General features: G+C 52.3%; 1 protein-coding gene across 2 annotated transcripts in view; it reads right to left on the reverse strand.

The window, feature by feature from the left end:
• Nucleotides 1-1488: 1488 nt before the first annotated feature.
• RNFT2 (ring finger protein, transmembrane 2) overlaps nt 1489-12922 on the reverse strand; it is a 31060-nt gene continuing 19626 nt past the window's right edge. For both annotated transcript variants that reach the window (XM_030959071.1, XM_030959070.1), the window contains exons 8-11: nt 11270-11419; nt 7045-7110; nt 6049-6150; nt 1489-4238 (exon numbers count right to left, since the gene is read on the reverse strand). In XM_030959071.1, the coding sequence (XP_030814931.1) occupies nt 4104-4238; nt 6049-6150; nt 7045-7110; nt 11270-11419 (453 nt within the window). In that variant the 3' untranslated portion in view covers nt 1489-4103. The remainder of the gene's footprint in view (nt 4239-6048; nt 6151-7044; nt 7111-11269; nt 11420-12922) is intronic.

Below are 12922 nucleotides of genomic sequence, written 5' to 3' on the forward strand. Positions count from 1 at the left end.
GGTGAAGTTTTGGAGTTTTGTAGCCACAATTCCCTGTACAGAACTGGAATTGCTTGTTGAGGGTATGGATTTGTCAAAGCCTTACATTTTGTGGTGTAATTGCTATCCTTGAACGCCTCCATTTTTTGACAAGGAGTGTTTTTATCCTTTCTACAAGATCTGCTTTTCCCCTGGTTGGTGTTTGCACGGAAAGGGAAGGGTGCTGTGAGCTCCCTGGAAATTCCCAGTCCCCTCCTGTGGGCAGGAAACCGGCACAGTTCCCCTCTGGCCCTTTTGTTCTCTCACAGCAGCCGAGCAATGCCGGGGTTGGCTCAGCTGGGAGGGCTGTGGAGAAACGGAGCCCTCTCGGGTTTCAGAGCTCGCTTATGAGCTCATGGTCTGCGCAGAGCACGGCTGGGAGGGAACTCTTCATGAATCTTTAAAGCAGCTCTCTGCCAAGGCAGCTCCCAGCACAACCTGGAATTCCATATTCCCAGGGAAAAGAGCAGCCTGGTGTGGGCTGCTGCCACCTGCTCCAACTGCTGCTCTGGCCAGTGAACTCCTCAGCAATGCTGGGTTACCCCAGGGCAGGGCTTGGCCCAGGAGCTCCACATTCCTCCCTCTTCTGCACAATTCCTTTCAGCAGGTAAAAAAACTGAGATGGGCCCAGGCCTCCTGTCCCACAGCTTGGTGTGCCCAGGAGGGGCAGCGCCCAGAGCAGGGAGCTGGGGTGAATCCCATCCTGCTCCTGCTTCAGAGAGGGAGGCAGGAATTCCTCTGAGCCAAGCCCACTGCTAAAGCAATTCCCTTAAATCCTCCTTAAACACTTCTTGAATCAGCTTCATCTGATTTGTGAGTCTGTTTTGTTTCTGTATCACAGTAAAAGTTAAAAAGGGCTCTTAAACCCTCAGCATGAGCAGAAGCAGTTCCTGCTGTTGAAATCCATGACAAACTGAACTGGTTAAACTGGTGCTGTGGCTGTCCACAGCCAGCCTGGAATGAGGCATTCCCAGCTGCAAAACTGCACTGCCCTGTGAAAAATGGCCCCAGTGAGGACAGAATAGCCCATAACACCCAATTTTCCTACACAGCATCTGTCCCTGATCTCAACAGGAGCCTGGTGCGTACAGAACAGACGACCTGAGGCTCACACTGAATCCTGGACACACTGTCCATGTCCAGCCCTCCTGGCTGTATCCCAGCTCCCCAGCAGGTGCACAACTTTCCCTGGAGCCAGTTTGCTCGCAGCAAATTTGATTTTCAATCCAGGCTTCAAACTCAGCCTCGTTCTTGGGTAACTTTGCTGTGTGTGAGCTGAACTTTCCATCTCATCACAACAGTGAGGAGATTCTGGCCATGCCATTTCCAGATCCAAGGGCTGAGGGAATTGGGAATACCATGGGAATTGGGCTTCCCTAGAACCAGCCAGTCTGAGGAGAGGAGAGGGATCCTCACCTGCTGCTCCTGCCTTGGGTTTTTACACCACAAAATAAAAACTTTTTTTTTTTTATATTTATTTGAGTACAGGAGTGAATTTTGATGTGACTTCAGTGTCCACTCTGAGGGAATTACTGAAGTGCTTGAATATCCTAAGGTTTTTTAATATTTTCAGGAAGAGACTTTGGAGCTTGATAAATATCCACTGAAAGCATCTGAGGATTAAATGGCCATTATTAGTTACACCATTGTTACTTACACCTTTTTAGTAACACCTTTATTGGTTACTCCATCAGCAGTTACAGGTGGCAGCAAGCAGAGCAAACCCAGCTGCAGTGGGATTGAATTCCCTGGGTTTTTACAGCATCCCTTTTCCAGTCATTCACCAGTTTATCACAAAACCCTCCCATCCTCCTTAGTCCTGAGGCCACTGGGAATCCCCCAGTGTCTGCCAGGGGCATTGCCCAGGGAATGCCAGGCAGGGAATGCCCAGTTCCTGGCATTTTGCTGATCCAGAACCATTGGGATGAAACTCCAGCAGGGTCACTGTGCAGGTTTCCCCCTCACCAAAGCAAGGGCAGGGCCTGTGCTCGGAGTTCCTGGAGCTCCAGGAGGCTCCTGGTCCTGGCTGGATGGGGCTTCTCTCTTTTGTAAAAGGAATTTCATATGCTGAGACTCTTTGTACATATTTATAAGGAATTTATTAAAAAAAAAAAAAAAATAACTGTTCAATGGCAAAAAAAAAAAAGGCTCCTGGTTTTATTTCCTCTCTGAGGAATTTCCTTCCACATCCTTCCCTGTTTTCCCATGGAAATCAACAATCACTGGAACTGAAGTTTCCCCTGGATGTTTTCTGGTCCAAGTGTCATGTTCTAGAAGGTAGGACCATCCTCCCAAAAAAAACCCACCCCAAAACTTTAAGAATGCAAACCCACACTGTCCCTTTGATTTCCTGCCTTACCACCAATACAAACTGAATTTGGAAGCAGCGTATCCCACACTTTCCTACCGAGCTTTTCCTACACTTCTCCAAACACATTTTCCAGGAGCATTTAGAGAAAAAAATTCAGAATGAGAAGCAGCTTTTCCAACCGTTTGAAAGCAGGAACACCAAGCCTTGGGTTCCCTGGCACTGCAGTGACACTGAGGCCTTTCAGAACCTCCCTGCCCATGGAATCACTGATTTCCCCTTTTCCTGGTGAATATTCCAGGCTATCACACATCACATTTGTTATGCCCAATGCAAACCTTGCTCCCTGCCATTCTGAACTCTCCCATCCCAAAGACAGGGGAGTTATTCCCATTGCAGGGAACGATGGGATTCCTTGGCTCAGTTCTCCACTTTCACAGGATCCATTAGACAAGAATTTGACATCACTTTGGTTTGGAAATCAAAGCTTTTCCTGCTTTGCTTCCCTGAACCTCCCAAGCCAGGTCTGGACTCTGCCCAGCTCAGGCTCTGCTCTCACCACTCCTCCTCAGCCACACTGAGCTTACTTCCAAAGAAATGTGGAGCTTTACTCCTGTTCCCATCAGCTCCTGTTGGCTTTAATTCCTCCCTGTGGAGTTTCCATCAGCACAGCCACAACCTCCTTCCCTCAGGAGCCTCTTCCTGCTGACGGCTCAGGTGGGGCTGTCACCTTCAGCCATTTCCATGGCAATGAGCTGGGGATGCTGCTGCTCCTGGGGGTGGTTTGGGGACAGGGAAAACCCCAGAACAAACAGCAGCTCCCTCTGAGGTGCTGCTGGAGAAGCTCGGCAGAGAGCTCAGCCACAGGGATTGGGTAATTCCTGTTAATTCCTGCCAGGGTTCTCCTTCCTCAGGAGCTCCTGCTGCAGCTCAAGGCTCTGGTTTTCCCTGCTGGAGGAGCCAGGCAGGTCCTGGCTGAGGAACACAGGGCAGGGACACTGAGTTTGTGAGATGCTCTTAGACAAGTGCTGGATTTCTATCCAGACAAACCCAACTCAACTTCAACCTCCCTCTGCTCTCCCCAGAGAACAGAAAATCAGAAAGTCTCACCATGAAAGTTAAAGAGGAAGAACATTTCCAGGGAAAGGAGGTATCATTTCCAGCCTCACTGGCAGGGTCCTTCCCAAGCTCCCTGTGATTTTCCCAAGGTGACAGCATGTGCCATTTGTGACATCAATTGGAAAATAACAGCTGGGAAATGACGTTTCTGCAACTGCAGCTGTGGACAGGAGGTTCTGAAGCCCTGCTTGCGAAGAGTTCTCAGAGAGAGGTGCTGTGTAATTCTGTAAAGTGATGGATTCAGGGAATGCAGGCCCAGGTGATGTGGAGCTCCTGAGCCAGAGCACAGCTTTGTTCAGCCCTCACAGCTCCCCACCCTGGACACGCTGTGTTTGTCCATACTGAAAGGAAAACAGGAAACATCCCAAACACTTTACAGCCCTGTAAGCTCCAGAAACACCCTGGAGTTTGCCACAACATAACCCACACCTCCTTCCTTCCAGGGTAAAGTTTGTGGCCAGTCACAATTGTTCTGTTGGCTCAGAGCTGGAAGAACTGACAGAACTGAGCAGGGATCCTGGGATTGTCCTGCTCTGTGCCTGGTGAGCTGCCCTGCAGTCAGTCAGTGCACCTGCAGGGGGGCAGAGGTGCCCTGCTGTCTGTCTGTCTGTCAGTAGACCTGCAGGTGGGCAGAGGTGCCCTGCTGTCTGTCTGTCTGTCAGTAGACCTGCAGGTGGGCAGAGGTGGTGCCATCCTTCCAGCAGCGCAGCGTCTCCACGGTCACCGAGCGGCACAGGGGACACGTCTTCTCCCGGTCGAACCACAGGCACAGGCACTCCTCACAGAACACGTGCTGGGGACACAGGGACTGTCACATCACTGCCACAGGGGCTGTCACATCACTGCCACAGGGGCTGCCACCAGGTCTCACACTGGAAACGGGGCTGTGTGTTCTATCCCCATCTGTCAGAGCTGGGGCAGTTCTCTGCTGTCCATGGGGCAGTTTTTTCTTTATCTCTCCCACAGCCAATCCTCCCTCCAGGAGATCTCTGCTGTCCATGGCCACTGAGTGTCCCTGCAGGGCTGATCCAATTCCAGCATCCCATGGGGAGATGCTGCGCCCAGGGGAGGAGCCAAGCATTCCTACCTGGATCCAATCTGAGCCTGGAGCAGCACAGCAGCCTTTGCCCCCTGCATTGCCAGAGGAGCAGCTTTCTGCTGCCCTGCATTGCCAGAGGGAGCCCAGGCCCATCTGCAGCAGCCCTGGAGCTGCAGAGGAAAACTCCCCCCTTGTGCAGGATCCCTGCTCCAGCAGCAGCACAGCTGGCACTGCAGGAGGGCTGAGCCCCCATGGGATGGGGCTGTGCCACCCCCTGACACACAGGGGCAGGGCATGGTCTGACTCTGGCAGTGGTTTGCTTTGTATTACTGCATTGTTTATTTTATTTTTATTTTTTCCCTAATAAAGAACTGTTATTCCTATTCCCATACTCTCTTTGTCTGAGAGCCCCTTAATTTCAAAGATTGTAACAATTCAGAGGGAGGGGGTTTCCATTTTCCATTTCAGGGGAGGCTCCTGCCCTCCTTAGCAGACTTGTCTGTTCAAAACAAGACACACCACCAGCAGGGAGGCAGCTGGTGCAGCTGGCACTCACAGGGTGTGGGAAATAAACCCCAGTTTACCAAAGCTCTGTTTTTTAGTAACAGCACTAGAAATAAACATTCCAAAGGCTGACAGCACCTGGGCTAAGAGAAGTTTTCTCTACCATACTTCCCTTCTCTGTTCCCTAAGTTATCTAAGTCCAGACTGAGCTCCCATAACCTCTCTCTTCCCCCTGCTCCTTGCATTTGCTTTGTTCTGCAGTCCCAGTTTCCTCTTTTCAGTTTTCATCCCTGATTTCCTCCTCTGGTTCCTGCACCGACCCCTCCCTGGGTTCTCCCCACCCAATCCCAGACTGGGAGAGCAGGAAAAGGGCAAGGAGGGAGCACGAGGAGCTGTGAGAAGCTGGGAACTCCTCCACACATGAGGACTCAGCAGAAATGTCACTCCTCAAATCCCAGCTCTGCCAAGCAGATCCAAAAGCAGCTCCTCAGGGGCTTCCAGCTTGGAAACATCTGCACAGATGTTCACAGCAAGGCTAAGAGGCACCTTTGGTGCACAGGATGGCTTTAATTTGATATCCCTGTTATCAAAAGAGAGTTTTAAATCTACCCAGCCCTCTCAAGGGGCAGGTAAAGCTCTGCTCACTGCAGCCCCAGGGTCTGCACTGCCCCTTGCAGCCCCTGCCCCACAAGGCTGTGCCCACCCCACAGCCACAGTCACCCACCAGCTGCCACAACCCAGTGGTCACCCAGGGCAATTTCCTCCCCTGAAATGGAAAATGGAAACCCCCTCCCTCTGAATTGTTATAATCTTGGAAATTAAGGGGCTCTCAGGCAAAGATATGGGAGTAGGAATAACAGTTCTTTAGCAGGGAAAAAATGGAAGTAAAATAAAAATGCAGTAATACAACACCCACCAGGAGCTGGATCAGGAGGCAGCAGAGGCCTGCAGGAGCTCCCAGGCTGGCTGTGCCTCTCCCCCCTGCAGGAGCTCACTGAGGGAATGGCAGCAGGGGAGTTTGGGGCCTTACCTGGCACAGCAGGGGAGTTTGGGGCCTTACCTGGCACAGAAGGATCAGAGGTTCCCTGAACTCTGCCTGGCAGATGGCACAGATGTCTCCTGCCTCACTGCACTGCTGGCTCGTGGCACGGACCCCATAGGTCTGCCAGGGACAGGGAGGGAAAAAACAAACCCCAGGTCAAAGGATTGGAAGGGTAAATGTGCACCAAGGTTGCTTTTCACCCCCAGATTCCCCACAGGGACAGCAGTGTGGGGAAGGGGAATCTCTGCTCCCTGCCTGCCTTTCCCCTGCAGCTGACTCCATCTTTTAGGGCCTCCACTTGTGCAGCAAGGATAATGGAATTTAATGAGCTCAACAGGGAGCTGAGAGGATTAATTCAGCATCATTTGCAGGGGTGTTTAGATGGAGGGAGGGATTATTATTATTATTATTAGCAAGCAGGACACAATGGAAGAAAGAGAAACAGCAGCAGCACCCACAGGCTGCCCACTTCCCCTTTAGATACAGGGAAGGGAAATGTTGCTGTTCCCACTGTAACAGATTTAGGGCAAACAGAAACCTGCTGAGGGAAAATGACCAGCCCAAGCCCAGGGAATAAGCAAGATAAGCTCTATCAGACTTTGATGAGGTTCTTTTCTTCTACAGCCTTTGATTTTACCCTTTTAAAATGGAAGTCACTGCAGCAGATCTAAATATCAGCCCTGTGCAATGCAGTGCCTGGGATAATTCCTGGGTCTCTTTCAGTGCCACTGCACTTCAGGCACCCCAAAGTCCTTCCCCCACTCTGCCCTACAAAGTTTTGTCACCTCCTTGCAGTTGGATTAATCCACATTACACAGAGCCTCCAATCACACAGAACAGGAACAATCTCCCAGCACAGCTGGGGCAGGGCAGATGTCACAAAAGGTCCCTGACAGGAGCCCCCAGCTTGTCCAGCCATGGGCTGACATTGTTTTATTCTGTGGTCCTGAGCCATTTTCAATTTTTATCATTCAGCAGGAACAAAGTTCCACCTCTGGGACCGCTCCTCCTTACCTGGGGGGTGCAAAGGACCTTCAGTGCCTTCCTGACGCTTCCCACACGGCCACAGATGTCAAAAGACTGCAAAAAACACATCCCATTTTACAGAATTTTCACAAAATCTCTGTGTGTGTTTGTGTGTGAGTCCAGAAATTCAGCAAACATTCTCCAAATGGATACTCAGAGGGGGAAAAGTAATGATGGTGCCAAAAAAGATTTCGTGGTGATCATGAAATATGTAATAAATGGGAATTGACAGTGGGGAAGGGTGGCCAGAAAAGCTCTGGGAACAGCTGACTGCAAAGTGGGGACTTTAAAGGACACAGAGAGGGGCTGGAACCAGCCTGGGCTGGGGACAATTGTCCAGCCCACTAAGCAGGGAAAGGGAAAGGGAAAGGGGAAAAGGGAAAAGGGAAAGGGAAAGGGAAAGGGGAAAAAGGGGGAAAAGGAAGAGGGGAAGGGAAGGAAGGGAGAAGAAGGAAAAGGAAAGGAAGGAAAGGAAAGGAAAGGAAAAGAAAGGAAAGGGAAGGAAAGGAAAGGAAAGAAAGAAAGGAAAGGAAAGGAAAGAGAAAGGAAAGGAAAGGAAAGGAAAGGAAAGGAAAGGAAAGGAAAGGGAAAGGGGAAAATGGGGGAAAAGGAAAGGGGGAAAAGGAAAGGGAAAAAAAAAGAAAAAAAAAAAAAAAAAAAAAGAGAAAAAAGGAGGGGAAAAGGAGGGGAAAACCTGAAAACCTAACCCAGTCCATCATGTTTCTCCTCCCTGCCTGCAGGCAGAGCACAGGGAAAGCTGACTGAACTGAAGCAGATGTGAGCAGGTGACAGTGCAAGGAGCAGCTGGGGCTGGGGCCCAGCAGGAGCTGCTGCTGTCCCCTGGGGCAGGGGAGGCTGTGGGGCTGCAGCTGCAGGGCTGGAGCAGCAGGGCACAGGCACACAGAGGAGCTGGCTCTCTGCTGCTGAAGTGGATTTGGTGAGTGATGGAGTGGGCTCACTGCAGGGAATGCCAATGAGCTCATCCTGCAATGCAAGGGGAAGCAGATGCAGCCCCAAGAATGATTCCAGGCAGCACTCACAGGGCTCAAGGCTCCTTCCAGTAATGCTTCCACCCAGCAGCCTCCACTTGCCTCAGACATCCCATTTCCCACCAGGGATGGGGTCAGCTCTTTCTTTCCCAGTGCAATTCCCAGCTTTTCCGCTTGCTTTGCTTACAGCACAACTCCAGTGCCTTTGCTCTGATGTCTCCCCTCTCCCAGCCCGTATCACCCCCTCATTTCTTTCCTGCTGGAGCTCCCTGCACACCCAAAAGCTGCATATTTCAGGCAGCCAACACCCATTCCTCACTCATTTTTTGTTGTACCAGCCATCACTTCACAGCTGGGTCACACACAGGGAGTGCTGCTGCTCAGCACAGGCAAACAAATCCAACCTGGCTGCTGTGTGTGTGAACATCTGGGGTTTCTCCACCCAAAGCAGAGGCTCCTGGCTCCACAGGGCACATAGAGGCACCAGCCCAGCTCCCAGCAGCCTCCTGGAAGTGCTCCTGCCCTTTGTGCAGGGAAGGGGACACAGCCCCAGCCCAGCCCTGGGATTTTGCCAGGAGCACAGGAGCTCTCAGTGCCAAATTGGCTTCTGTGGTTTTTCTAATGTGGTTTGTGGCTTTGCTAATGTGGACTCCTCTGGGGATATTCTCAGTGTCTCAGGCAAGGAGCTGGACCTGCAGCTTTGGGGACTGGAAATGGGATGGGCACAGCCAGGGCTCTGTGCCCTGCACTGGCAGAGGAGCTCCCCCTTCCCTTCCCTTCCCTTCCCTTCCCTTCCCTTCCCTTCCCTTCCCTTCCCTTCCCTTCCCTTCCCTTCCTTCCCTCCCTTCCCTTCCCTTCCCTTCCCTTCCCTTCCCTTCCCTTCCCTTCCCTTCCCTTCCCTTCCCTTCCCTTCCCCTCTCAGGCAAAGGTTTGGTGTGCACAGGGCTGACCTGGACACAAACTTCCCAAAATGAAGCTGCTTTTTCAACCTAGATCACCTCAACACTCCCTATAAAGGCTTCACAGGACAGGAACATCAAGTTAACCCCTAAGGAGCTGCTTCTACCCGTGCCAGGCCTGAGGAGCCTCACCTGGGCTCTCCTCCCACAGCCCCTGGGCACAGCAGCTCCAGCTCAGCTCAGCCCAGGAGGTCTCAGCTCATGGCTGAGTGTCTTAGGCTGGAAATGCAAGATTTATCTGGGCTGTGTGTTCTGTCCCCATCTGTCAGAGCTGAGGCAGTTCTCTGCTGTCCATGGGGCAGTTTTTTCTTTATCTCTCCCACAGCCAATCCTCCCTCCAGGAGATCTCTGCTGTCCATGGCCACTGAGTGTCCCTGCAGGGCTGATCCAATTCCAGCATCCCATGGGGAGATGCTGCGCCCAGGGGAGGAGCCAAGCATTCCTACCTGGATCCAATCTGAGCCTGGAGCAGCACAGCAGCCTTTGCCCACTGCATTGCCAGAGGAGCAGCTTTCTGCTGCCCTGCATTGCCAGAGGGAGCCCAGGCCCATCTGCAGCAGCCCTGGAGCTGCAGAGGAAAACTCCCCCCTTGTGCAGGATCCCTGCTCCAGCAGCAGCACAGCTGGCACTGCAGGAGGGCTGAGCCCCCATGGGATGGGGCTGTGCCACCCCCTGACACACAGGGGGCAGGCTGTATTCTGACTCTGTCACTGTTGTTTTGTATCACTGCATTTTTATTTTATTTTTATTTCTTCCCTAGTAAAGAACTGTTATTCCTACTCCATATCTTTGTCTGAGAGCCCCTTAATTTCAAATTTATAATAATTCAGAGGGGGGTGGTTTACATTCTCCTGCCTTCCCTGGCAGACCCTGGCTGTTCAAACCATACACTGAGCTGTGCTCTGGAGGTGTCCAGGTGAGCTGTGCCTTGCTCCAGGTCCCCCTGCTCTGCACCCTCCTCATCCTCCCCTGAGCCTGCCTCACTGCTGGGCTCTGCCCTGCAGCTCTTGGGCTCTGCCCATGGCTGGGCAGGCCCCTTCCTGCCACCTGTGCTTTTGAGCTGGGCTCCCCTTGCTCCAAGGAGCAGAATTCCCCACCAGCAGCTTCCCCCTCTGAGGGCTTCTCCAGGAGCAAGAGATTGCATGTGGAGCTGCAGCCCTTTTCCAGGGGCTGAGTTATTTTTGCAAGCAGGGGACAGCAAAGATCACTTGAAACCTGTTCCTGTCCACCTGTGGTCTGCAAGGAGGGGGGGATACTGCAGTGGGTCCTGGCAATGACACCTCTGAAAGGGCCCCAAATCCTCCCCCCAGCACAGGGAGAGGAGCAGGGAAGAGCTGGAGGGCTGTGCAGGGAGCTGCTCCTGTCCTGGCACTGCTTGCCCTGCTCCTGGCTGGGCTCAGGCCTGCTGTGACCACATCACCTCACTGGCCATGGCCTCCTCTGCCTGATTTGCTCACAAGAACTCCAAAGCTCTGGACAGGAGGGGTTGCAGGACCCTATTCCTGCACCATACTCTGTAATTCAGCATTGCTCTGCTCCTCTCAGCTGTTTCCAGCTTGGATGTATTCTCTGTTCTTCACTTTCAGGCTGCTCCTGCAGAGCCCCAGGCACAGACAGGGATGTGGGATGGAGCAAGCCTGGCCCTTCTCAGAGGGGTGAACATCTGGACTGCCCTGCCCCTGGGCAGGGTTTAACACACAGCACTAGAAATACAATTATTTCTACACCTGGGACTCCTCTGACTACATCACACCTACTCATTTACATCTGTACCAACTTTGTGCTCCTGTTTTTGAGGAATCATGAATTACCCCTGTTCATCACTTGTGTCAGCCACAGCAGGACCTAGAATGGGACCTGCTTTATCCAGGCAGGACTTGGCTGCTGCTTCCCCTCCCTGCTGCACTCAGAGCTGAGAGTGGCAGAGGAAAGCTCAGAGACAGCCAGGAGTGTCTGCAGCCTGTTCTGTGTGACACCTGGAGGCGTGCAGCTCCCCCAGGACCAGCTCCCCTCCTCCTGCAGCCTCTGCAGAGAGGGATGAGCAGAGCAGCAATGACTTCATGAGTCTGATGCAACCCTGGGAGCAGGCTCAGATCCTCCCCCAGCCCTGCAGTGCCCACATGCTGGGCAGCAAAATGCCTTTGGCAGCTGAAGCACTCAGTGCTCCCGGGCAGGAACAGCCACAAGCAGAAGGAGCATTTGTCCCTTCAGCTGTGCTGCTCCCCTGGCCCAGCTGCCAGGGAATGCTGAGGAGGTGCTGCTCACCTTGCAGAGGCTGTACATGATGATGAGGATGCCGCCCAGGAAGTAGCTGCTGGAGGGATCATCCCCCATGATGTATTTGTACCACAGCTGGATGGGCACCAGCGAGCGGAACAGCTGGCTCAGCTCCTCAATAATCAGATAAAACTTTCCCTGCAAGACAACCAGGCAAGTGAGACCATGATTATTACCAGGAAGTCAAAAGAAGAACATTTAATTTGTGCAGGGTTGGTGTTCACTGATCAGAGCACTGTTAAATAATGCAGAGACCACACTGATGAGGTGCAGCTTTCTCTGCATCCCCTCAGCTCTGTGCCCAGACAGGACAAATATCCCTTCATCCCTCCACAGGGCTCAGCTGAACACAAGCTGAACAAAATATTCACTTGGTTTTTTTACTGTCAACTTAAACCTGAAATCTGAAATCAATGAAATCTGCTATGCAGCATTTTGGAGTTATAAACTTTAGAGCAGGTTATGGATGGGCAACAGATTGTGTGTCTGGACAATGCTGCAGAAAAACAAAGGTTAATATGGGATTCATATAATGTAAACTGTAGATACTATTATTAGTGAGAAAAGGAAAGCAAGTTTATCTCTGACCTTACAGCCCTTCTGAAGGTGCAGGGATTAAATGTAAAGTGACCCCAGTCTTCCTGACAACTTTTTAGGTAATCCCAAAGAATCAAATTAATTATGCTTGCCAGCATCCTTCCCCTCCCCCTCAGGTGGGTGTTGGCTCTTGGGCAGTGCACAGACAAAAAAACTGGAAATTAAACCCTCAGGACATTTAAAACTCAAAGGGACCAAACCTTCCTGAAGAGCTCAAGGAAGGAAAGGTGGGGAGGGGGAAGTGTGCTGCTTCAAATGCTTCTCTCTCAAAAGAGACTCAAAGAACGGGCAGCATCCTTTGTCAACCTTCACCAAAGCCTGAATAAGTGTCTAATTTAGGGCCACCCCCAGTTTGTTTTGTCCCACAGCTGTTTGCAGGGACAGCTGGTGGCAAAGGAGCCCAGAAGGATGCTTAATGCAGACATTATCTGGGCTGAAAGATTTGGGTTTGTCCTGTCAAAATCCTTTTATCTGCTAAGCTCCTGGAGAAGGGGAAATTCCCCTGGAATTTTGCTGTGTTGTCCCAGTTAGCTCTGTCATCAGTGATGTCATCGCAGGCCAATCACTAATTGCTGAGGTGGGGATGGGGATGGAGTCCTGCAGCCGGGCTGGCAGCAGCCAGCGCCCTTCCCCGGGGGCTGGATGAGATCACTCGCAGGCCATCCTGCTGCTCCGACAATCCAATCCTCCCCACAGCTCTGCTCATGAGCTCATGTCCCCCGGGACGCCAGTGAGGTCACACCAGCGGCTGCTATCGGACCGGCTGCTTCCCTGCCCTCCCCATCGCATCCCCATTCCCATTCCTCTTCCATCCCCTCCCCATCCCACCCCCATCCCCATTCCTCTTCCCTGCCCTCCCCATCCCACCCCCATCCCCATTCCTCTTCCGCCCCCACACCCCACCATTCTCTCCACCACCCACCTTCTCCCATCCCACCCCCATCCCCATTCCTCTTCCATCCCCTCCCCATCCCCTCCCCATCCCATCCCATCCCATCCCATCCCATCCCATCCCATCCCATCCCATCCCATCCCATCCCATCC

This window comes from Camarhynchus parvulus, chromosome 15 (assembly GCF_901933205.1).
Source record: "Camarhynchus parvulus chromosome 15, STF_HiC, whole genome shotgun sequence".
Classification (NCBI taxonomy): domain Eukaryota; kingdom Metazoa; phylum Chordata; class Aves; order Passeriformes; family Thraupidae; genus Camarhynchus; species Camarhynchus parvulus.